Source organism: Alternaria atra, assembly GCF_907166805.1.
Source record: "Alternaria atra isolate CS162 genome assembly, contig: 28, whole genome shotgun sequence".
NCBI classification, from domain to species: Eukaryota; Fungi; Ascomycota; class Dothideomycetes; order Pleosporales; family Pleosporaceae; genus Alternaria; species Alternaria atra.
The window spans coordinates 3,415,629-3,439,524 of NW_025091326.1; the positions used below are offsets into that span (position 1 = coordinate 3,415,629).

General features: G+C 50.3%; 11 protein-coding genes across 11 annotated transcripts; 4 read left to right on the forward strand and 7 right to left on the reverse strand.

Moving 5' to 3' along the window:
* Positions 1-133: 133 nt before the first annotated feature.
* ALTATR162_LOCUS8137 (uncharacterized protein) lies at positions 134-2,413 on the forward strand (the record flags this gene model as incomplete). Its single annotated transcript, XM_043315767.1, has 1 exon — positions 134-2,413. The coding sequence occupies one exon, from the start codon at positions 134-136 to the stop codon at positions 2,411-2,413; it is 2,280 nt and encodes a 759-aa protein (XP_043171702.1).
* A 1,825-nt stretch (positions 2,414-4,238) lies between these two features.
* On the reverse strand, positions 4,239-5,633 carry ALTATR162_LOCUS8138 (uncharacterized protein; the record flags this gene model as incomplete). The annotated part of the gene is made up of 1 exon (XM_043315768.1): positions 4,239-5,633. One exon carries the CDS (start codon positions 5,631-5,633, stop codon positions 4,239-4,241), a length of 1,395 nt encoding a protein of 464 aa, XP_043171703.1.
* A 319-nt stretch (positions 5,634-5,952) lies between these two features.
* Positions 5,953-6,339, reverse strand: ALTATR162_LOCUS8139 (uncharacterized protein; the record flags this gene model as incomplete). The annotated part of the gene is made up of 1 exon (XM_043315769.1): positions 5,953-6,339. One exon carries the CDS (start codon positions 6,337-6,339, stop codon positions 5,953-5,955), a length of 387 nt encoding a protein of 128 aa, XP_043171704.1.
* A 3,145-nt stretch (positions 6,340-9,484) lies between these two features.
* On the reverse strand, positions 9,485-10,298 carry ALTATR162_LOCUS8140 (uncharacterized protein; the record flags this gene model as incomplete). The annotated part of the gene is made up of 4 exons (XM_043315770.1): positions 9,485-9,502; positions 9,553-9,738; positions 9,831-9,935; positions 9,993-10,298. The coding sequence occupies 4 exons, from the start codon at positions 10,296-10,298 to the stop codon at positions 9,485-9,487; spliced, it is 615 nt and encodes a 204-aa protein (XP_043171705.1).
* Positions 10,299-10,574: 276 nt separating this feature from the next.
* On the forward strand, positions 10,575-11,278 carry ALTATR162_LOCUS8141 (uncharacterized protein; the record flags this gene model as incomplete). Its single annotated transcript, XM_043315771.1, has 5 exons — positions 10,575-10,617; positions 10,675-10,736; positions 10,898-11,044; positions 11,102-11,209; positions 11,267-11,278. 5 exons carry the CDS (start codon positions 10,575-10,577, stop codon positions 11,276-11,278), a joined length of 372 nt encoding a protein of 123 aa, XP_043171706.1.
* Positions 11,279-11,431: 153 nt separating this feature from the next.
* ALTATR162_LOCUS8142 (uncharacterized protein) lies at positions 11,432-11,981 on the reverse strand (the record flags this gene model as incomplete). Its single annotated transcript, XM_043315772.1, has 4 exons — positions 11,432-11,553; positions 11,605-11,681; positions 11,734-11,825; positions 11,877-11,981. The coding sequence occupies 4 exons, from the start codon at positions 11,979-11,981 to the stop codon at positions 11,432-11,434; spliced, it is 396 nt and encodes a 131-aa protein (XP_043171707.1).
* A 325-nt stretch (positions 11,982-12,306) lies between these two features.
* Positions 12,307-13,011, forward strand: ALTATR162_LOCUS8143 (uncharacterized protein; the record flags this gene model as incomplete). The annotated part of the gene is made up of 1 exon (XM_043315773.1): positions 12,307-13,011. The coding sequence occupies one exon, from the start codon at positions 12,307-12,309 to the stop codon at positions 13,009-13,011; it is 705 nt and encodes a 234-aa protein (XP_043171708.1).
* Positions 13,012-14,028: 1,017 nt separating this feature from the next.
* ALTATR162_LOCUS8144 (uncharacterized protein) lies at positions 14,029-15,439 on the reverse strand (the record flags this gene model as incomplete). The annotated part of the gene is made up of 3 exons (XM_043315774.1): positions 14,029-14,035; positions 14,090-14,964; positions 15,011-15,439. 3 exons carry the CDS (start codon positions 15,437-15,439, stop codon positions 14,029-14,031), a joined length of 1,311 nt encoding a protein of 436 aa, XP_043171709.1.
* A 556-nt stretch (positions 15,440-15,995) lies between these two features.
* Positions 15,996-17,315, reverse strand: ALTATR162_LOCUS8145 (uncharacterized protein; the record flags this gene model as incomplete). Its single annotated transcript, XM_043315775.1, has 3 exons — positions 15,996-16,239; positions 16,291-16,836; positions 16,930-17,315. 3 exons carry the CDS (start codon positions 17,313-17,315, stop codon positions 15,996-15,998), a joined length of 1,176 nt encoding a protein of 391 aa, XP_043171710.1.
* Positions 17,316-17,714: 399 nt separating this feature from the next.
* On the reverse strand, positions 17,715-21,469 carry ALTATR162_LOCUS8146 (uncharacterized protein; the record flags this gene model as incomplete). Its single annotated transcript, XM_043315776.1, has 3 exons — positions 17,715-20,337; positions 20,387-20,774; positions 20,833-21,469. The coding sequence occupies 3 exons, from the start codon at positions 21,467-21,469 to the stop codon at positions 17,715-17,717; spliced, it is 3,648 nt and encodes a 1,215-aa protein (XP_043171711.1).
* Positions 21,470-21,973: 504 nt separating this feature from the next.
* ALTATR162_LOCUS8147 (uncharacterized protein) lies at positions 21,974-23,758 on the forward strand (the record flags this gene model as incomplete). The annotated part of the gene is made up of 5 exons (XM_043315777.1): positions 21,974-22,156; positions 22,208-22,279; positions 22,354-22,604; positions 22,651-23,093; positions 23,142-23,758. The coding sequence occupies 5 exons, from the start codon at positions 21,974-21,976 to the stop codon at positions 23,756-23,758; spliced, it is 1,566 nt and encodes a 521-aa protein (XP_043171712.1).
* Between the last annotated feature and the right edge of the window lie 138 nt (positions 23,759-23,896).

The following is a 23,896-nucleotide window of genomic DNA, read 5'->3' on the forward strand; positions in this document are numbered from 1 at the left end:
TCGACACCGCACCCGCCGACCGTGCTTAGTCGCCTCGAAGGACCCATTTTGGATTTCTAGACGCGACTTCACGCGTCAAAGCGTCTGGAGAGACTATACAAGGCTGTTGGTGCCCTTGTAGCTGAGTCTCGCCATGGCTGCAGCGCGTCGACAACCCTCCATGCAGATTTTTCAGGACCCTGTGCAACCTCACGACCACCATCAAGTCAACGCCTTTGACCCACGCTACCTCGACGCCTTCACGTCCATTACCGACGTGTCCAACAACTCAAACACGCTTCTCACCCCTCCCGCGCCCTTCACCGCCAAAGGATCCCCCCGCAAAAGCCGCCAAGTCTCCAGCTCTCCTCCACCCAGCGCCCTTGTTGAGAAGGGCCTCAACACCGTAAAGATACCGCCGCCGCAAGAGCAGTGGTTTCGCACCGACGCGCCCACCAAGAAGGTCCAGACCGCGTCTTCGCAGGGCTCACATTCAATGGTCGGCGATATCCAGTACTGGTCCGGCTATCCGTCTCATATGGACAAGGAGAACGCGTATTACTCTGGCCCCGTCATGTCTGTCATGTCAGCGGCAGAGCCGCCTATGAAGCAGGGAAACAAGCGACCACTGATGGACGCTGCCCCACTACGCGACCGCACCAATATGAACATCAGCAAGAAGCAGAAGTTCGTCAAGGACATCAAGATTGAAGAAGTAGACGGTCCACTACCCAACCCAGACCAGATGCCCACCATCGAAGACGACGGAAACAAGCCTTCGTACAGCTACGCGATGCTCATTGGCATGGCCATCCTAAGAGCACCGAGCCGCCGATTAACCCTCGCCCAGATCTACAAGTGGATCTCCGACACATTCGCCTTCTATCGCAACTCACAAGAGACAGGATGGCAAAATAGCATCCGCCACAACCTCAGCCTGAGCAAATCGTTCTCTAAGCAAGAGCGCCCCAAGGACGACCCTGGAAAGGGCCATTACTGGGTCATCAATGCTGGGTTCGAGAAGCAGTATCACAAGGTCAAGCCTGTCCGTCGACCGGCTCATTCAGAATCTCTTGCTTCGGCATATACTAGTGATCTCCCGCGTCCGTCCACATCCATGTCAGCTAGCTTCCCACCCATGAGCTCGACAAAAGGATTTGACTCGAGCAAATTTCCGGAAGAGGCCGAGCTGCCTTCTTCCGAGGCTACCATCCCCTGCTCCGACCCGGCTGCTCATGATGGACATGATCCTATTAGCATGCCGCCGCCCCGTCAACTGCCGTCTTCACCTCCACCAACTGACATCCACTCCTCACCGCCTCCACCTGTCTCGCGATCCCGTTCGGTTCGTGAGGACACACCGCCACGTGCCCCACACTTCCCACCCAACAGCCGCTCGGGCGGACGCAGGCACAAGTTCAACGGCCTTGGTGACAGCGGCTACTACTCATCCATTGAATCATCCGCGACCAAGGGTAATCCAATGGGACCTCTACTCACTTCAGAGGCGGATCTCGATCGCCCTAATCTCAAGCGAGGACGCGCTGAAGAAGAAATTGCTCGCATACGTGGCTCTTCTTACGACTCTCCCACCAAGACCAGGTCTCACGCGAAGCAGCCTGTCATCTCGTCGCCGGTTCGTCAGGGTAGTAAGGTCCTCGACCCTCTTACCCCTGCTATCGTCTTCAAGCGTCCTGCCCTCCCACCCGCTTCCGCATCACCCAATACCAACCTACGTAACCACCGTAACAAGATGCGAGAACTAGTAGGCGGCTCACCGGACAAGAGCCTGGCTATGTGGGTCGACACTTCCTTCCTCGACAACAAGGCTTGGAGCCCGGCTGTATCAATCCCCAACGAAGAGAATGTCAACCTTGTGGGCCATGGCTTCGAGAGTACCTTTGATATCTTTGGAGATTTTGGCTACAACGAGAGTCCGCTAAAGCGATCTGCTAAGCGTCCCCGTCTCGAGCGTGCTGTCACCACAAGTGGTGTCCTCGCCGACATTACTGGTGCTAAGGGGAACATGGCCAACTCCCCTACGCCCAACTGGAGAATGTCGTCCTCCTTCCTCAACATCCCAGACCTATCACCTGCCAAGAAATTGTCGCCCATCAAGGCTCCCATATTGAAGTCTACCACATCTACCCCTCTCTCCAACTTCGCTCTTCCCCAGCCAAGCAAAGAGAACACACATTCGGGTCTTACGCCTCCTCAGTCCTTCCATGTCCCTGCGAAGCCGCAACAGCAACAGCAGCAGGACGATGAAGATATTTTCCATCTGTTGCACAGTGACGAGTCTGAGCCAGGTATTGACTTGCTTCAGGGTTTTGAGAAGATAGGAGCGCGGACGTTGGCTGTCGCACCTAACGGCTCGCCACAGAAGAAGGCTGCGAGACCGGGCTTGGCCCGCAGTTCGACCACTCGCTTCTAAGCAAACCACCAATATTCCGTTGTCACTGGCTTTTGGCTTCCATCTCAACTTTTGCGCTACCTCTGGATCTCATCACCTGGATCTGGACGCTTCTTTCTTCGCCATTCTCGATACCCCTCATCTTGCGACTACATCTTTTAGCTCTTACCCCCCTGGTCTTCCATATCATGGTCCTCTAGATCATCACTTCGACACCTCCTACTTTGCATTATCCATTGGATAACTCCGCCTCACGATGTAACGACCAACGATACCCACGATAACAACGGCTGGCCCTCCTACTCTTAACGTCTAATTTGGCATATATTCTCATTAGGCGAGGCGTTGCAAGGCCACATGGGACGTACATATTGCGCCTATCACTGTGTCTGCCATAGTGTTTGGGTTTCTTGTTTCTTTGCAAGCGATGCAAGCGTAATGATATACTAAGGTGGACGCTGGACTTGAAAGGAGAGTCATTTTTACATGGCATAATCACGACGTGGACGAGAACCAGAACATATCTAAACGTAGCGGATATTATAGTCTTTCTTGCTCAGCGAATTGAACATGTTTCTTGATCCTTAACATTATGTCTATCGTGTTTCCACTCCAGTTCATGAGTTGCTTGGCTGCGCAATTACAAAAACTTCGCGTTTTCTTCAACGTACTATACCCCGAGCATAGTTGTAGTTAGTCTGCCTGGCTGAATAGAGACTCCAATAGCAGAACCTATACTGCAAACAATGGCACACATCCGCATCCCAAAATAACCAATAGCACCAGTCGTGGAATTAAATCTCCGCACCATTTCTTTTCTCTCAACCCCTCTTATCCTTAACCGCCTCTCAACGAAAGCCCATTCGTCCCAACAGTATCGTTCTACCCGCAAAAGAACCCACCTTTCCTCACCTTAGAGCAAGATAGCCTGCCTTCGGCCTATCGGTCCTCCGTGTACCTACCCAAGGTTCGGGACACTAATCACGATCGGCCTTGCTGCAGGTGCACCTGCATATGCAACTTACCTCTCTAGCATGTCGTTTACCCCACAAACGGACTACGCAGCTAAAGTCTAGGGCATATTTTTTCGGCACTTTCGGTAGGTCGATGTTATAGCGTCCCATGGGATTGTACACATTCGCTTGAGTGATCGACTAGAGATAAACAGTACTAAGCCTACGCCAGCGGGGCGGACGTGCGTACGTGCATGGTCAGCATGGGCTATGTACATGCCACATACATACCCGTAGTGCATACCACATACATACCCGTAGTGTCCCACAGCAGAACGTCTGAATTGAGCAGAAGAAGTAACGTGTTGTAGCAACGTGGTCTACGCTTCAGTGTCGCACTGTTCGTATACGCAAGTGCTCTCATCTGAACCTTGGGTTGTCCATCTATCTACTTTGAGGGGAGCCGGAAGTACGCATGGGGCACTTGTTGTAATTGTACAGTTCGTGCTTCATCATGCATGCTTCCTTTCCATGCATCAAAAGAGGATAGAAGTAGAGGCCGAAGATGCATGTGTCCATGGACATATACACCAGTGCAAAAAAACATACAACAGCGGGGATTCGCCAGTGGTCACCCACCTGACTACTAATCCGCCGGTATCTTGCTTAACTAGGGCTGAGCGAACGGGAAGCCGTGATCTCAAGATCCTATGGTCGTATGTGGCAGTCATCAGAATTTCAGATCTTGAATCCTCAGAGAGGACCCATGTGGCCGCGATGCGCAGGGACTTTGGGTGTAGACACCTCCTAACATAGTACACGATGGATGGCATGGATACTTCAGCTGCAGTAGTACGTAAATAGCTCCATAAAACGTTCATATCTACATCTCCTCATGTCCGGTAATCACCATTGATAGTGACGTATTCATGACTGAAATCACATGTCCAAAAGACAGCTTCCTCTCCTTCCTTTTCGCTCAGCCTAACTTTAATCTCCAAATCTTCTGCCTCTAGGATCTTGGCTGCCCTGTTCTCATCGACCAGCTCCGGCTCACCCTTGACAAGCAGCTTTAACTCCTCACTACCGTCCGTGGGTACAAAGCTTACGCTTGTCTCTTCGGGAACAACGGAGTCGACACCTTCTGCGTAGCCCGTCGCGCACAGGATACGGCCCCAGTTTGCGTCCTTTCCGTACAAGGCTGTCTTGACGAGCGGTGAGCGTGCGATAGTGGAAGCTACGCGGTGTGCATCCTTGTAGGACGCGGCATTTGTCACCTTGATAGTAACAAACTTGGTTGCACCTTCTCCGTCTCTGACGACTAGCTTCGCCAGGTCAATCGAAAAATCTGTGAGGACTTTTTGGAAAGCGGCAAAGTCTGGAGAATCAGCGGAGTTGATGGGCTGTCCACCCGCGGCACCGTTGGCTAGAATAGCTACTGTGTCGTTGGTAGACGTGTCGCCGTCGATGGATATGCTGTTAAAAGATTTTCCGATGGCGGAGACGAGCGCTTGACGGAGTGGGTAAGGGGCGACGGGCGCGTCTGTGCATATTATGCCTAGAAGAGTGGCCATGTTGGGATGGATCATGCCTGCGCCTTTAGTCATACCCGCAATGTGATATTCTTGTTGGGTGCTTGGTAGGGTAAATGTCTTTGAGACGAGCTTGGGGAACGTGTCAGTCGTACAAATTGCGCGTGCGGTGCCTAGCCAGTGTTCGTGCGTATCTCCGAGATTGTAGTATGCAGTCGGTATCTTTGATGTGATTTTGTCAATGGGCAGACGTTGGCCAATGACACCGGTACTCATGACAATGCTTCGGCTTCCTTTCAGGTCATCTTGACCGTTCTTGTCTTGTATGAAGCACTTGTCGGTCTCTTTGCCCATGGATATAGCATCCTCGATACCTCCTCGTCCCGTCACGGCATTGGCGCATCCAGAGTTTACCACCACAGCCCTAATTCCCTCGCCCTTCCTCTTTTTCAGCATATCCCTGCTAACTGTAACTGGAGCTGCCTGAAATTTGTTTGTCGTGAAGACGGCTGCTCCTGCGCATGGTGTATCGGATGCGATGAGGGCAAGATCGTCGAAGCGGGTATTGGAAGCCTTGACACCAACATGGGCACTTCCAGCCTTGAACCCGAGCGGGTATGTGCCCGAAGTCGGTACATACTTCTTCTTCGCAGGTGGGATCACGCCGTCACCTGGCGCAGCATATGTTCGTATTTGCGAGGTGAAGATGCGGTTTGTACGGGTAAGAAAGCGTGGGTTGGTGCGTGTGAGGGACATATTGAGTAACATAGAGCGAGCAATCGGTCGCACTGGATGGAGCCGTCAGATATGTCGTTTGTAAAGTCGCTGTTTGCGACAATCGCGATGATGCAGAAACTCTCGTGAAGACAATGCTCAACGGAGCTCAATAGTAGAATCCAACATACCTGAGGATATTCTTGTGCCCTTTGTCTCTTCTGACTCACTCAATTGACGTCCTGCGCCCTATGAGTCTTGCGATGGAAGCTGCCCAAAAAGTTCAAGGATGCTACCTCCCGCCGTTATCGCTCCCCGCCGATCCCCACGCGAGCCAAGTCGAGTCAGGACCCTTGCGCGTCTAGAGCAACAACGCGCCCAGCGTCGAGCCCAACAAATAACAGACGAGGATCGCGTACCGCGTCATCACAACACGCTCCTTTTGCGCCAGGTAGGGTGCGACGATGAAAAAGATGGCTGCTGTAGGCAGGCTGGCGGGAATTGACATGCGCAGGCCGCGAGCAAGCTGGGCCAACAGGACGTAGCAGTGCCCATCCAAAGCTACGGGCAAAAGGCTGTCGCCGCTGTAAAGGACGAGAAACTGGAAGACCGTAAGCAACAGAGTGGAGACTAGCAATGCGTATTCGATGCCGTCGCGACGGCGTTGGTCGATCTTGTTGATGTAGGCGTCGAGTGTGCGTTCGACAACAGGGAGTAGTGGCGTTTTCTCAGAAGTATAGGACATCATGATTGCTAATTTTTGGATTGACGAGTATACAGTAGTCTGGTTTACGAGGCCCTCTACATGTTATATCCTATCTTCGCGCTTGGGCGGTACATTCAATGTTAGATACCAATGTTGGTTGTCTTGGAATGCACCATGTGAAACAGGCGGACCCAGTTGTTTGACATGGCATCTTGGCCTCATACTCGGTCTCGGTCTTGTTTCGTCAGCCTTACTCCCTTGAAATTACGGATGACGAATAATGAGAACCCAGCGTAACCAAAACATTATAGGCTGTAATAATTAACATTGGCAAGGCATCCGGGAAGCGCCTGCTAAGGAGCTAATATGCGAGCAGTTCCTTGTGTGTATCAAGCTGCGTAGAGCAAGTAGCGTAAACCTACATCTTTGACAAAGTTTTCGCATGTTTGATCTTATCAAAATAGCCTGGTAACATGACATGTTGTTGTACTTTGGCCAAGAAGCGGCTGTTTCGCCAACATTGCGTCACCGTGAATGTGTTCTTCCACCTGCCATCTGCCATTCGACATGTTCTCTTTGTGAAACGAGATATGTCTGCTTCGGTTGCTCCTGGTGTCTCGAAATAGTATGCCCAAGCAGATTTGCCTGTCGCTGATACCACAAGTTCGCCAAGTGCAGTGTGAAGGATAGAGTCGCATTGTTCGTTGACAGCGTCTGACTATGACTGCTGTCCTTTTGTTGGTCTCCCACCAGCTGCAGCAAGTCGTATCTCTTTGATAAGCAGAACCGAACACAACCTGATGAGCAGCGGGAGCCAGATCCACTGCTTCGGAAGTCCACTATTACTGTGTCCTCGTAGAGGTTAGTATTCTGTGCCGTGTGACAAACCACTTTGATCGTATCGGATATATAGAATACTCTTCGTGACTAAATCATTTTCCACACAGTGGAAAGTATGCTTGCTTCATAACATTTCGCACTCTACACCTCGTGGTGACATCTAGGATATGTTGTCTCTGTAAGGTAAAGGACAGAAAAGAGGAACACAGAGAGAGAACAAGAGACTAGAGAGCAGGAGGACGATGCGTCAATGGCTGGACGAACATCTCCCTACAGCGCAAGTGTGTACACATAATTCACAAGGTACGTCATAGCTTCGAAAAGATCAGTTGCCAGAAGTCCCACATGCTTCTCATATTCCACAGATGCACACAATATGTCAGCTCTTTATCTCCTCGCATGCAAGCGCGGTGAGAAACGTGGTTGAAAAAGCTCGTGCACTGTTTCTGCGTTTCAGCCACCGAAAATCACCACGAGCAAATGTCTTACCTTGGTAAACCCTTCGGATGAGAAAGCCGCAAACAAAGACCACGAGGAGAACATGGGCGTTCGGAAGGCCATGCTCAGCCCCAGCCTTATGGGTCGGGACGGGTGGAAGGACGAACAAGGAGACACTACAAATAGCGCACCTGCGCCACGCTAGCCGTCCTGAGACACCAAACATCGGTGTTGAAGTTTAGGCCTTCCGACTTCTTAGAGCATATGTCAATTTGACATCAATCAGCATGCTAGTCGTGTTGATCTGGTCTTTTGCGGTGTCTAAGTAGATGAGCAGGTCAGTGGTACTTAGATATGATGACATTTGTTCGATTGGGTTCTCGTGTTCGCATGTGCGTAGGGAAGTCGGTACTTTACGATAATCTATGCGCGCAAAAGAAAGGTATGTCATGTTCATGCGAATGCAGGTGTTATCATAAGGAGAAAATAATACCTTCGATATCGTGTGTTGTAGTACGTAGGTATGAGCCCCCTCTTCTGTACTCAGCAGTATAGAAAAGAAGATACAGCAGCTATTGGCTTCACCATGCATCAATCGCTTCCGAAAGCAGTGTTGTAGGACTGTGTTCGGGATGATTTGCGTTTCATCATTCGACCATCGGGGACCGAGCGGATTGCGTAAATCGATAATAATCGAGTGGTCAGTGTAGTGGCTGTCTTCGAAAGCACGGCTAGGCGGTGCTCGACCGTGCTTCATTGTATTCTACAAAGGCGGCTTTATCTGCTTGGTTTCATGTCCGCGTTCTATATGCGATGCAGGAGACACCTCGTCGACATCCTTAATTCTACCGCCAAAGATACGGGACATAGCATGGCCATATCTTTTACAGTCGTTCATTACTATTTTTAAAATAATTTCATTACTTCATCTTAGCGAAGATACGTCGCCTTCGAACATGAATTCTTTCTTTAATATACCCCATGTGCGGGCTCGCGCAGATACACCAACACCAATAATCTCAACCCTCGACGCCAGCACTCCGAACACACCATCGACTCGACCTTCAATACAATCACAGTCGTTAGCGAGAAAGATAGTCATGGATACATCAACACCGTCATCCCCATCAGCACAACCCACACCAAAAGCAGAAGGAATGCCTTCCGGGACGAAAGTTGGCCTCGCAATGATACCCGTTATAATCGCCCTGTGCGCAATCTGCCTCTTCTCGGTTTTCTGGTGGCGCAAGGGAAAGGCGCGGAGAGCAAGTCAAGACCTGGAAACGCCACCTCCGGTCCCAGAGAAAGACTACGTCACACGCTTACCGTCGCTAAACAGTGACCGGAGAGGAAGCAGGGTATTCAACATGGCCGCATTTAGCACTCACGTCTATGATGGTCGGTACAGAGAAGCGCAGGTTCTCGGTCAAAGCAGAGAGTTCATTCGATCGATAGATCCAGATCAAGATGATGACCGCGAGATGCTGAGGACACCGCCACGCAGCATAAAGTCAGAAAAGGTTCACTCCGGTCGAGATTCGCCAATTGATGGGTCAAGCCCATTCCGACTAAAGCGTGATGACACAGTCAGAAGAAGCTTGGGATCTGAAATATCGGAACTGTGGCCATCACCACCGCCAACAGCCTGGGTCAGGCGGCAAGGCATTCTCGATTCGCTGCCGTCATCGAGATTTGGCCGGGATATGAGTCGGAGATCACAATGCAGCGCTGACTACAAGCGAAGGAGCGATGCAAGCTCTGTATTTTGAGCTACTGGAGAGGCGTTTTGGTTAATAAGTGGTAGAGGGGCGGAAATTAAAATTACGGTAGGTCTTTCCTTATGACTGGACGACTTCCGTAATGGTTCACTATACCCCATAGATTGCAGGCGTCCAGGTTGGGAACACCTTCATTCACTCACTTTTCTCTGTAAACATGTTAACAATTGAATTATTATGTTCTGGTCAATAGACACACCCTATGCTTTTGTTTTGGCCACCATGTTCTCAAATGAGCCCCGGCACATGATCTCTTTGGTCTGTCTGGTTCAGCATCTTGAGGCGTTATGCCTGCTGACAAGGCCTTGCTCAACCGTGCGCGCGTATGTGCGCATCTTTTAAGTCCACCCTGGCAGTATCCGTAACATATCGAAGGCGTGTTCGCCTTGAGTTAAAGTAAGAGTCTATATTCGCACATCATTCTCCTTGTCATGGTGCTCAGTCACTGGAAGCGCATCCTCTGCAGCCGCAGTTTACGCATTGGATTTCCTGGTTCTCCGTGAGCTGATCCCTGGGGACACGGCAGATACAGGTCGATCGGAAGTTTGTCTCTTTGGTCTGAATGCAGCGTGTGCAGCACAGCTGTTTCTGAGTTAGCTTCATCTGGGTTGGCAAGCTGCCTGATTGGAGTTGACTTGCCTTCTCGTAGCCTTGCTTCTTCCACTTGGCAATCAACATAGCGTCTGCATATCCGTTCTTGAGCAGGTAGTCGTATAGCTGCTTGCTGATAGCCTCTTTCTCGTAGTATAGGTCGTATATGTAGCGCGAGCGCTGGTGGGTGATCTGGAAGATGGGCCACGTCATTTCGTACTTCTTCTTGCCCTCGTGGGATGCGTTCTCGGCATCCTTCATCTTGTTCTGAAACTCCAGGAGTGTGTCTTCAATGTCATCGAAGCCCTCTGGCGGGGCCTTGCGTGAGGCGCGTGCGGTGCGGACTGGAGGCATGTCCGGGCTGGTGGTGAAAGGTCGACGGTCACAGGTTTTGCGCAAACGTGAACAAGAGCAGCTTCTATGGCTGTATAAGCGGTCGAGCCTGAAATATACTGCAATGACGTTGCCGGTGTTGGTGGTTTCAAAGAAGAAGCGATCGATAACTTCGCGACTGCGCCGGGAGTAAAATCCGCGCTAACGTCAGGTCTTGGCACTCCACTCCACCCGTGAGCCGCATCGTCACTGCAACTCAAGCTACGAGACGACTGGAAGCTCTGCAACACCGCTAAAATGGTCATCAACCCCACCTACCTCGCTCAGCGCACGCGCTCATGTTAGTCGAATACGCTTACGGAACATTGGGGGAACACAAAGGCTAACGCGGCCACAGCGGTCAACTGGACTGATGCGAAGAAGAGGGTCATTCACAGCTACCGGGACTGGCTGCGGTCGGTACGTTAACTCGCAGTCTTGAGAGGCTTATTAGCTGGAATCTGGGGCTTAGGATCTGGGCATGTATAAGAAAGAGCTGGAATGAGAGAAACGCGTGGCATGCAGAGAAGCGGGCATCAGCATCGCAAAGCCAGGAACCTGGGCTGACAATGATTACGCAGGCTCCCGAAATCCAGACCATGTACTCGCTGAACTTGCCTGTATCCACGCTTCGGACGAAAATGCGGCAGGAGTTCGAGCGGCATCGATACGTGAATCAACTAAAGACGGTAGATGTACTGCTGTTCAACAGTCATCAGGAGTTCCAAGTACACCATGAACCAATACGTTTGATAGTCGAAGAGGATATGCTAACAAGTGTACAGGAAACGCTCAACTTCTGGAAGCAACTGTCGCACGTTCTCAAGTACTTCCGTGCCGAGGAGGAACCCAAGGCCCGGCTACAAAGCAACTTCATCAACGGCTTCCTGGAGGTACGTTTATCTCCTGAGTACATCATCCGGAGTTTCCAGATACTAATGCGTGCGTAGGGTCGCAACTGATTTGGCCATTACTACCAGAGTCCGAGGACAAGCAAGAACAAAATTCGGTGTATATAGCTGAAGTCAATACCAATTTCCTTTCCTTTCGCCGATGAACTATGCTACCCTTTAACGCCAACAATGCAATACTATCATAACACTCGCGTCGCAGTATTACTCCTCCATCTTGTTGACAAAGTCATCTCGTGCAATGGTGAATTTCTGCTCGACGACATCGCACATGTTCATAAGATCCTCAAGACCCTTCTCGAGCACAGTATATACACTGACACCGTCTGGTTACTTGTTAGCTGCGTGGTCAGGAGAGGCTCGTATCTATGGCCTACCGTATGTCTGAATACGCAAGTTCATCTTAGCTTCTGAGGGATGCGGGATAGAGTAACCACAGAATTCGACGTCGGGGCTAGAAGAACATTAACTATTTGCCTGCTTGTACAAGAAGATCCTAAGCTTACTTCTTATGGATTATGTATCTTAGCGCGTTGCCCAGGGTGTGGTCCTCGCCATCGAATTGGAACGATGCAGCCGTCTCCGTCGCACCAGATAGCTACAACAAATTAGACAAATATAGTTACATACTCTACTCGATCTAACGTACAACTCTGATTCTGTCACGGTCGACTGCTGGATCAATCTCCTCGTTGTTCTCAGATGTAGGGTCCAAAATTGGAACTTGAGTTGGTTCTTGCGTGGTGCCCGGCATCTTATGCTACTTCTTGCTATTCGTGGCTAGTTGGTAATAGATGAGAGATGACGCGCTGTGTAAGTGAGAGATAGCGCGCTGAGTTGGTGTTTTCCTAATGTTGATCTTGTATTGGGGGCGTGACTTTGCGATATCAAAATTTTGGGGCAGACTTTGGTTCGGCGATTCGTTGGTTGGCCAGACTTTTTCCAACCCTATATCGCTTGGCGACATGACGTGGGGCGTGGGGAAGCCCCTCTGAATCCGCCTCAACTTTTTGTGCCTTTCCTCCTCCATTGACAACCCCAAATCCCCCGAAACATATACTTCGAACAATACCGCCACAATGCCGCGAACCTGCTGCCTCAACCGCGACACGAACGAGACGAAGATCCAGGTCTCGATAAACCTCGATGGCGGCGACCTCTCACCTTACGAGCATAGCGACTTCTGGGCCGCCTACGACAAGCAGAATCTCAATGGCGAGGGTGAGAAGGTTGACAAGGACCATGCTACCCAGAAATCGGCGTCCCAGGAGATCTCTGTCGACACGGGCATCGGCTTCCTAGACCACATGATTCACGCCATGGCCAAGCACGCTGGCTGGAGTCTGCGCATCCGGTGCAAGGGCGACCTGCACATTGACGACCACCACACGAGCGAGGATGCATTCTTGGCGTTAGGCACAGCCTTCAAGAATGCGTTGCAGGGAAGCACGGGTCTTGCCCGTTTTGGACACGCATACGCACCGCTCGATGAAGCGCTATCACGGGCCGTCATCGACCTGTCGAACAGGCCATACAGTATCATTGAGCTGGGTCTCAAGAGGGAGAAGATCGGTGACTTGAGCTGCGAGATGATTCCCCATTGCCTACAAAGCTTTGCGCAGGCGTCTGGCACCACCCTCCACGTTGACTGCATACGCGGCGACAACGATCACCACAGGGCAGAGAGCGCCTTCAAGGCTCTTGCGGTTGCTATCAGGCATGCGACAACCGTGGTGAAGCAGTGGGAGGGTGAAGTTAGGAGCACAAAGGGCGTGCTTTACTAAACACCAGTATAACTAGATTATACCAATTCAACATCCAGAATTACACGGAGCATCGTTGTGTTGCACCGGAAGCTCATGTCCAATCTTTTCAAAACATCCACAAACAGTCCGATCACTTGTCTTCCGTACACTGGGTACTTGGCTGTCACTGCCAGGCCTGATTGGTCCTTGTGACCTTTTTGGACCCCGGATCGTTCACGACAACGAGCACTAAAATCATACATTACGCCTACAAAGAATCAATCTCTTAGCAATTTAGATGGTTAGAACTCTTGAATTGGTTTTAGACACCGTTACTGGCGAAGATCCATGACGGTAGGTAGGTAAGAACCTGTTTTTATTATGGTCAAGAGATAAATACACATGTACAGCCCAGGGCCGAGCCTACACGCCTTGAAGCTCTGCTGCGGATCGATCATGCATGAGAGGAATTCCACGGTTCGGCTTGGTTCGGTGCCAGTTCATATGGGTAAGGGGCGGAGCAGGAATGTTTCAGTCGCAATGACAGGTTTGCTGAGCAAGTTGTACATTGGTCTGTAACACTAAAGATAACTACGACGCCTGTGTTACCGGCGATGTCGTCACACATTTCTCTAGCTACGTTAATGTCCAGTGTCTATAGGAAGCGCGGGACACACCCATAGGGGTTCAACGTCGGTGACGTTCAAGAAGGAGAAGGACGCGATGCGATGCGATACGACATGCCGCGAACCAGACTTTGCCTAGCGGACTAAGCAACCGGCTCTAGAATGTGTTGTCTAACACAAGCGACTATACAGTCAAACCTCATAACAAAGAGAGATAGCAAATATATGAGGAGTGCTCCTTACCTAATAAGAACATCATAGCAATCATCTGGAAGTACATAAAATTCTTCAACATTCAATAGAATGAGATCATGTTCGAAAAACGGACAAGGTACTTTCATTGTGTTCAAGGATATCTTTGATGGCTCCATGACGCCTGCAATGCAACAACACTTGTGTAAATCCAGGCTAATATACAGAATAATAATGCTCAAAACCTGAACCATATATGTAAGACGGATGCAGGTAGGGTCTAGGGGGAGGAAACATACCTTATCTCATAATTACCCGCTCTCGTCATGTAGCGCACCCACTTCACACTGCTGTAGTTGCTCTTCTCAAAAACCTTCAGATATCGCACAAGCAATCCGGAGCTCGTGAACATCAGCAAGGAGAAGCTCAGATTGAGCGGTGGCCGTGACCAGGCCTTCTGGTTGGTCATGCTCGTTAAGCTGGCCTCGGCACTGAGGACGAATTCGCTTTGCCCGGTAAACCTTGGGATCTTCCAGACAATGTTGTTGTGCTCCGGTTCGTACTTGGCTTTGCCTTGTGATGTCCGCTCGGTGATACGCGCAGTGTTGAGGGGTGTTGGTATTCGCACGACGACGTTTGTAGCGAAAAGCTTGGAGCCGTAGTTGGCGCGTATGGCAATGCTGTATTCGACCTTCGTTTTGCCAACCTCATTGACAATGGCATGCACCTTGAAAGGCAGATTGACGTTCTCAGTCGCCCGGTAGCGCATTAGCTCGAACTCGCCATCCGGCGGAACGAAGGATATTATCCTGTCCGCATCAAACTTGCCCAGCTTCACGCATTGATGAAATTGACAGTCTTCCAGCGTAACGCTTCCCGCTGCTGCCCTGGTAGCCTTCGCGCCTGCCTTGTTTCCCGATGGTTGTTGGAGATGATCTTCGCCTAACGTTAGGCGGTCGTTGAGGCCGAATTTGCACTCTGGTGTGCCTGAGAGATATGCGCGCATTATGATCTGCCCGTTGACGTCGGCTCGCAGTACTGTTCCTGTCGCGGACATGAGCAGGTTGACGTCCTCGATTACGTCGACGAAGGCTTCGTTCTTGCGGTACTTGATGTCGGCACGCCGCCAGGAAAGAGCGCCGGTGGCCTGCATTGTGATCTTCGACGAGTCCTCCTATGGTTCTGTCAGCTGTGCTCTGGCCGTGTTGGACATGACCTACCATAGCCCTTTCCGACTTGACACCTTCAGTTGTGATGTACATCTTCAACGTGTCTGTCTCGGTGTTCTGTGGGTATCCAAAATCCAGAATCTCATCTAGCAGCTCATAAACCAGTACGAAGTTGTTCTTCACGGCCTCCTCGTCAAACTTGCCGAAGTATGCCTTGCCTAGTCCCACCAGACGGTACAGAAACTCAAAGACCAGCGCTGCATTGGCATTGCTCTTCGTCACGGCGACTAGATATATGTTTTCGTGTTTGACATGGCTGAAGGTGGTCGAGCCAAGGGTGAGAATGGGCGAGCGTACTTGGGCGTTGGAGATGACCTGAATTCGGAACACATCGGCAAGTCGCGGGCGGCAATCGTTGCGGAAGGCGCGAAAGATGAGGTTCTCACCTTTCTGGTTGAAGATAAGGATTCCGGAGAGCATGGCGGCGACGTGGAGGGGACAGCGGACGTCGGCAGGGAATTGGCTGCTTCGGCGTGTTGATGCTTGGAGCTCCACTCGCGACGCCGCGGGATTGAGCTCGGACCATATTCGCTTGTAGTAATTAGGGGTCTTAGGGACAATCTTCATCTAGTTCCAAATAGAGCGGCGATGCTGGAGCTCTTGTCATTTCAATGGTCCAATCTTGTCGAGTTGAATGTTCCTGTTCAATCGTCACACCTACAGCCGTCTCTTTTTATCAGACACATCAGAATACCACTGGTTTCGCCCGTTGTTTTTTGACCGAAAAGACGACTTCGAAATTGAGAAAGACTGGAGTGGGGAAGTTGACAAAGAAGAGACGGGGTTGCTTGCTTAGTCGCGGTCATCTGGTGAAACATAATAGAAGGCACAGGCACGTAGAAAGACTAAGTTGTTTAGATCAACTTTGGTTCACACTGATATTGATTTAATCTGATGGAGTGCCTCAGGCTGCGAGTAGCAATCCAATGAACATCATCTTCGTAAATCATGTGAAGCAAAGGCCATCACATAGTTGTTAGTTGCCTATGTTGTCTGACCATGGTTTCAGCATTACAGGCTCCTGAGGATCCAGCTTTGCCATCAAAGAAGTGTATCGCTCCGCTGTAAGGCTTCTTTTGATCTCCTCCATCCTTACACCGATCTCATGGCGCTTTTGATACAGGGTTGCGTACTCATTTTCTAGCATGGTGAATTGACTAACAGCAGGTGTCCCGTGGGAACCCTCCGGTGTAGCCTTGATTTGTACGCTCTTCTTGACACTAATGAGTGGTGAGCAAAACGTATCTACGTATCCAAGAACTACCACTTACTGTGGCCTTGACCCTTGTCGTGGTTCAACAATATTCGGTACTAGACCTGCCGACTCTGACACACTCTCCGACTGACTCAACCCCGGCTGCCCATATCCCCCGTCAAATTGATTTGTTGGAACCGGTCGCGGATGAAAGTGAGCTCCGGACTTTTGCGTATATGGGTCTATGGTAGTCGATGGGTAGTAACCGTAGTAAGATGACTGCGTCGGTAAGAATGGCGAAGAGCCGTAGTTGCTACAATTAGAAGGAGCTGTTTCGTAACCAGGAAATTGTGTTCTATGTATGGTCTGGGGACCTCCCGAGTGTGATGGCCGAGGGGGAAATGGGTAGCGGTCGTCTACTGTAGGATGATATTGTGGTTTCGCACTTTGCAGATTTTGGACAGGGTCAGAATGGTTTCGATCCTTTCGCCTAAATTGCCGCCCGTTGCCAGAATCGCCTGCCATGGTCTCGTTCTGTTGCCCAGCGAAGGGTAGGTGTGTGCCGCGAACTTGAGATAGTAAACTCTTGTTGATAGCAGCAGAGGGCGTCGCAGTGATGAAGCTAGCACGATTCCGCTTCTATGAAGCTTTCACTGCTTTAGCTTGCTTTACTCCCATGAGATCATTGCAGGCAGCACGCAAATGCTTCTGCCACACTTCAGTGAACTTGAAACCGGGGCCCTCATGGTACAGACCCACCTCGAAGCCGAGCTGAAAGTAAAACTTGGTGACAGCGATACTTCGTTCTGCACTAACCTCTCCGCTGAAGGGGAAAGTGAGGTCAGATACTTTCCCGAAATACTTGACATCCATAGGCGGCCAGTGACCTGCTTTGATCTCGCCGTTAAAGATCTCCATCTTGAATTGCGTGTTCTTTCCAAAGTTCTTACTTTTGGAAAGGTACACGCATGCTGGGTCCCGTCGTTTCTCTCCGTTAATGTCCCACTTCACTTCTCCGACATATAGCTTGAACGCGTGCGCGTCGCGATAACCATCGTCGGTGAAAATTCGATGGCGGTCATTCTGTTCGATGAGGGACATTTATGTAAGAGTGGGAAGCGCTTCTATCTGTTCATCCAGAAGGTCGAAATTCTCTTGTAGCTTGATGAGAGCGTTCTTGAGCTGGAAGAGATCACATAGTAATGTTTTGGAAACTGTTTCATCGCTGCTCTCGTAATCATCACTCGAGTCGCTCGCATTGCCGAAGTTTGTCATCTTACTTATATCAAGATCTGCAGACTCATGTCACAGCTTGCGAGAACGTCGTTAGGTATAGCTTATAATTCCCCTATGATTTACGCTCAGCCATGTGTACCAATTGGTATCAGGCGACAATCATACAAGCGAGAGGAGTTTAGTCATCAAGTCTTAGCGTTGTCATAAAATCTATAGCCTTATAGTAGGGATAAAACACGCATTATCAACGCAGAAAGACGCTCTTTACATGGAACTAAGAGCCTCTAACAATCCAGAAACCTCTTCTACAACTTCCTCAACGCTCTTTCCAGCATCAACAGGCAGCACATCCGTCTCTGATACATCCGCGATCTCCCAGATAGCAAGCTGGCTCTCCACCATATCTTCCTTCATGTAATGGCCACCCCTTTCTTGCATTCTCCGCGTCAGCTTTTCCTGCTCAACTTGCAAATCCACAAAGACAACTCGTACTTTATCGTTCATTAGAGTCCGAAACTGATCACGGTACGACTTCTTCAAGGCTGAGCAGGAAAGGAACACACGCCCATGACCTTCATTGGCGACAGTATCGAGTGCGCGCTGCCTGAGGCGGGCGAGCCAAGGGGCACGGGCGAGGTCATCGAGGGGTGTGCCGGCAGCCATTGATGCAACAGCGTCTTCACTATGTAGTTCATCACCTTCGATAAAAGGTGCTTTGAAGTGGGCACCGAGGTGTTGTGCAACAGTGCTCTTACCGCTGCCACATGGTCCGGCAACTACGACGACCTGCTTCATGGGTTTCGTTGCAACTTTGGGGTAACGTAGTTGCCAAGAGGTAGCTTGGAATTGTTTAACAAACGTCTTCACGAATGACGTATCTAGCACAGGTGCGGCATCGAGCGAAGGTGAGAGAGATCTGGCGACGCTGGTCTCGTATGTACGCGAAGGGCCGAAAGTATCCTTGTCGTACTTTGATGCGAAGAAATCAGCTAGTTTGATCGGTGGGTTGGTCACAGCATCCTGATTTGACTCGCGAAGCCTGCGCACCCATTCCTTTGGCTCAATCTCATCGAACTGGAGGCCAGCTTCTCGAAGGGCGGGGAGTAGATCATCGGTCCAGGAAAAGCTCTTTGCGTTGGTAACATTCGCCACCACGGAGCCAGCGTCACTGAGCGAGATCTCTGTCACGGCTTTCGCGACAATATCAACAGGTGTCCAACTCGGTGATTCTTGCAGTCGAGGTAGCGCGCCGACAGTAAGTGCAGACTGCATCATAAGAGGTATGGCTTCAGTCGCATTCCACACGCCATGCACAGTGTCCGCGACAATCTGACCAACGCGCAGAACCCGTGCTCGAATACCAGTCTCCTTTGCCGCAGTCAAGCACAAATGCTCCGCGACGCATTTGCTTTGAGCATATCCCATGTCTTGGGCCCAGTCAAGCGCTGCTAGCTGCTCAGGTGTGTGCATATTGGGGCACCTTGCGACAGTGCTGACGGAAGAACAGAAGTCGAAAGAGGCAGGCTTGATCGACGATGTAGCAAGGCAGAGGTCGATCAGATGTCGCACGCTAGCAATGCAGTCCTTCTCGAACGACATTAGACTCTTGTTGAAGTTGACGCTCCACGCGCAATGAATGACATTAGCAAGACCTGAGGTCACCTGGGCATATGTCGTGTCGTCCAAGCCGAGGCGGGGCTCAGATAAGTCGGAAGGTATGGCATGGATCTTTCTGCGCGCGGTGAGCGATAGGGTATGGTATAGTTTTCGCTGTATGAGGGATTCTCGGACACGGCGAGCTGCAATCGCGTAGTCTCTGGCTCGTACAAGGCAGTAAACACTGTCGATGTCCGGACGTTCGATTAACTGTACAAGAACATGAGCACCAAGCGAGCCGGTCGCGCCAGTAAGTGCAGTTTGTCGTCTATCAACTGGCTCGAACATGCTGTATTGCGCGATAAGATCTTGCATCTGCGCGACCACTGATACAACCTCCTCCTCTTGCCCAGTCTGGAGTCTGTAGAGATATGTCGCAAGGGTTGCGATTGATGGATGCTCAAATACTACGTTCTGACCAAGTTTGTTGTCACCGAAATCGACGGTCTTGAGGATATCCATCCGAATTTGGATCGACTGTAGTGAATCCAGCCCCAGCGAGAAGAGGTCTGTGGTACGTTCGATGTTGCTTGCCTGCAGCAGAGATTTGGCCAGGATCGTACGTAAAAGGTTCTCCATCTCCGAAACAGTGAATGTTTTGAGATCCCCACGAGATGATGCAGCGATATCATAGGCGTCATTTATCTCAGTAGCGAACTGTTTGTAAAATGCTTGTCGGATTACACTGCCTTTATCGGTGCGTGGGAATTGACAGCCATATGGCAAGATTTGGATCATATCCCTGGAGATCCTTGCGTACGCTTCGGCTGTCTGATTTGCAGCTTCAATGACGGGCCATATTTCGTCAACAACTCTTGATGATTGCATACCCTCAACTGCTGGGACCACAAGAATTCCAAGGTATGGTCGGCCAGAGCCAAAGACGACCGTCTCAGTCACAGCTCGATGTGACCGGATGGTCCCTTCCATCATGACTGGATTGAACTTTTCGCCGTTCACCAAGACGATCGTATCATCGAGACGCGCAATATATTTCCAGGCTTTTTCGATCGTAGGGTGTGGTTCGAACAAGTCTTTCGTGGCGTAACTGCCGTCAGGTAGATTCGAGGCAACCTTCGCTGGCCAACCTGGCAAAACCGTACATTCATAGAGATTGGGTCCGCGGGGTACCCATCGAAGATACGGGGATAGTTTCGGTGATTCGCGAACATAATTCCATACCTTATCATCGGCAGGTCGAAACGATGTCATGAGTTGGCCGACTTCAGTACTGCTTGTTGTAAGCTTGTGTATGACATAAAAACACAGGAAAAACTCACGCGCCATAGTGACCCACAAGATTAACCCCGTTGTTCACTAGCAAGTCGCCCAAAGTGTCTGGACAAGCACTTCCACCATACATGACAATCTTGAGTTTCTTCAATAGCTCTATTCCCTCATCCGTTTCAGAGAGAAGCTTGAGAGCGTATGGTACGCCGTAGAAGATCTCAAACCTGTGCTGCCTCAATATTGCAGCCAGATAAGGCTGGGTCAAGGGCAGATCGGCATTGTAGATGTGAATGGATTTGCAGCTGTATATCGCACGGAAAAAGTTGCATATACCATGATTGTGGTATAGGGGAAGAGTGATGAAGGCTTTCATTTCCATGCTGATAGCGTAGTTGGCGATTGCGCTCTTCTGTGTTTGATATATGGGTTTCGGCAGTCCTGTGGAACCTTTCTTCGTGTCAACTCAAGCACCCAGAAACGGGTAGATAGTACATACCACTAGAATGTATTATGTAGATATTATTTGAAGTCTCAACTTTGTGATCAAGCTGGTAGTCAAGTCGGGTATCCGCATGGACTTCTATAGGGAAGTTATAGGTATTCGACCGGGCAATCTCGCCGATTTGCAACGCTGGAATGCTTGCCTGAGCGTCGACTGCAGACTGTGCATATCTTGAATCTGCCAGCAAGTAGGTAGCTCCGGTTGTTATAACGAGTGAGTGGATGGCTGCTTGAGATATACGCGTCGAAAGGAATAGTACCGTGTGGCCGAGCTTGGTAAGCGCGAGCATTGTTACGATGTAGTCCAAGTTACTTGGCCCAAGTACCGCGACCGTGGTTGGCTTCTCTGCAGAGCTAGATCGTGTGGGGATGAAAGATTGGTAGTGCCGGGCTACTCGGTAGGCGAAGACATCCAGTTGTTGCATTGTATAGTCTACAAAGTCAACTCCAGAGCTCGGATACGATACAATGGTAGCATGGGGATCGCGACGTGCGCGATGTCGAACGAGCGCGTCGACAGTTTGTATTGAAGACTCGTCAGGCTGGAGCAAGTCATGTCGCATATGTTTGGATGTGGACGGTGGTGTCGATGATCGAATGGGCGCAGCGATAGCGATCTGAGCTGGCGCCATGGCTATGGTGGCTTGTGACAGTGAGTAGTTCGAGAATAGATGAAGAAGTGGCTGTGGTTTCAGAAGTAGACATAATGAGGGTCATTGTATTAGTATTTGTTAGTTCGTCTAACGCGGATGCTTTCCCCAGCTTCAACCTCGAACGTCGGGATGATGTGGAGACTTGCATTGCATATCACGGATCGGATTCACTTTTGATTCGCGCGGAAAACTTCTTTAACTTTCGGAAGCATTGGCGATTCGCCGACAGCGAGCCGATGAAGGAATTGGGCTTGGTACAAAACTACTTTCCCCGCAGCTAACTTTCTCTAGGAAATCGAAAGACTGGGGTGGCTTTGTTTCTCCGCAAGTGAACCGCTATCAACATGGTGTGCAGTAACCAGGATCTCGTGTATAAAGCTTCTAGGATCCGACGTTGATCAGGGTTATCTCACTCTAATCTTCGCATCGATCTCGTGTTCTTCATTTCGCTTTCCTGACACATCTTCGCCATCCATAGTCGCAATGTCTCCGTCAATGGACAAGAGCGAGATCCAATACATCGATGAGAAGGCGGAATCGATCGAGTCGCCGAAGCCATATCAGATCGTTAAAATCGACAACTTCCAAGTGCTAGGTCTGGCACCTGAAGATGCCGATTTCTATATCAACTACTCGGAAGAGCAACGGAAGAGAGTTATCCATAAGGTAAGCGATGGCCATTATTTATGCCACTTAGCTTCTGCTAACCTTCCATAGGTCGACATACGCTTGGTACCAATGCTTGCAGTCCTTTATCTGATCTCCCACATTGATCGAGCAAACATCGGAGTGAGTACCGCACATTCCCGCGAGTTGCAAAAGGCAACTTGTTGAGGGCTTGAGCTTATGCTGATCCCGGACAGAACGCGAAAATTGAGGGCATGGTCACTGACCTCGGTCTCGACGGGGTGCAATGGAACATCGTCTTGTCAGTGTTCTTCGTGCCATACATCCTTCTCGAGGTTCCATCCAACATTCTCCTGAAGAAATTCAAACGTCCATCCTACTACCTCGGCATACTCACCGTCTGTTGGGGTATTGTCATGACCATGATGGGCGTGGTGAAAAACTTCGCTGGGTTATTAGCAGCCCGCATTCTTCTTGGCGTGTTCGAGTAAGTCTTGTGCATCAGCGATACGTTCTTCTCTGACAAGATACAGAGCTGGATTCTTTCCAGGCGCAATCTATCTTTGCTCTTACTGGTACATGCCAAAGGACCTTGCGACGAGGATTTCGTACTTCTATTGCGCATCAGCACTATCTGGCGCGTTCAGTGGCCTGCTCGCCGCAGCCATCGCCAAAATGGATGGCGTCGGAGGCTACGAAGGATGGCGCTGGATTTTTTTGTTGGAGGGCATCGTCACCGTCGCGCTCGGTGTCTCGTGCTTCTTCCTTCTGATCGACTCTCCAGCATTGAGCGGACGATGGCTAAAGCCTGACGAGATTCGCTTCCTCGAGCTCCAACGATTCATCAAGGACGGCGGAAGGTTCGGGGAGGAAAAGAAAGAGGGCTTCAAATGGAGCGACTTGAAGGCCGTATTATGCAATTGGCGCTTGTACATGCAAGCATACATTCTGCTCTGCATATCGGCATGCTCATACGGTATGTATCCCTTGTAGAGTACAAGAACACTCGCTGACTGGCATACAGGAACGAAGTTCACCTTGCCCACCATTACAAAAAGTATGGGATTCAACAATACCAACGCTCAACTCATGACCGTACCACCATACGTGGCCGGTGCTTTGAGCTCCATCTTCTTCGCTAAGCTCTCAGATCGGTTTTACTGGCGTTTGCCGTTCGTCGCAATTCCTCTCTCCTTCATCTTCATTGGATATGCCGTGGTTATCTCGTTCGATGGCGACTTGGGTGGCAATATTGGTCCGGCGTTTTTCGCCATCATTCTGACCTGTATGGGTATCTACCCCATCCAGCCAGCTGGAAGCAGTTGGGCTGCCAACAATCTCGCCCCTTCTTCCCGTCGTGCCATTGGCGTTGCCTTCAACATCTGCGTTGGTAACATCGGTGGTGTCATCGGCAGCTACATGTACCTGGAGAGCGAGAAGCCCAAGTACTATACTGGGTTCGGACTGTCCCTCGCGTTCGGCGCAACTGGTTTCATTGTCGCATTCCTACTGGAGTTGTCGTACAAGTGGGGCAACACGAAGAAGGCGAGGCTCAGCGAGGATGAAATCCGGGCAAAGTACACGGACCAGGAGCTACTGGCCATGGGTGACAAGTCGCCATTGTTCCGATACACTTTGTAGAGCAAGCGCAACGTCTTGGGACGATATGAACTAACAATCGCGGACAATTGAATGCGGTATATAGATTTGGAATCCGTTATTACGTTAGCGAGAAGTTCAAGCTCGATGACCTTGGATGCTCCAGCTTTCACTCGATAC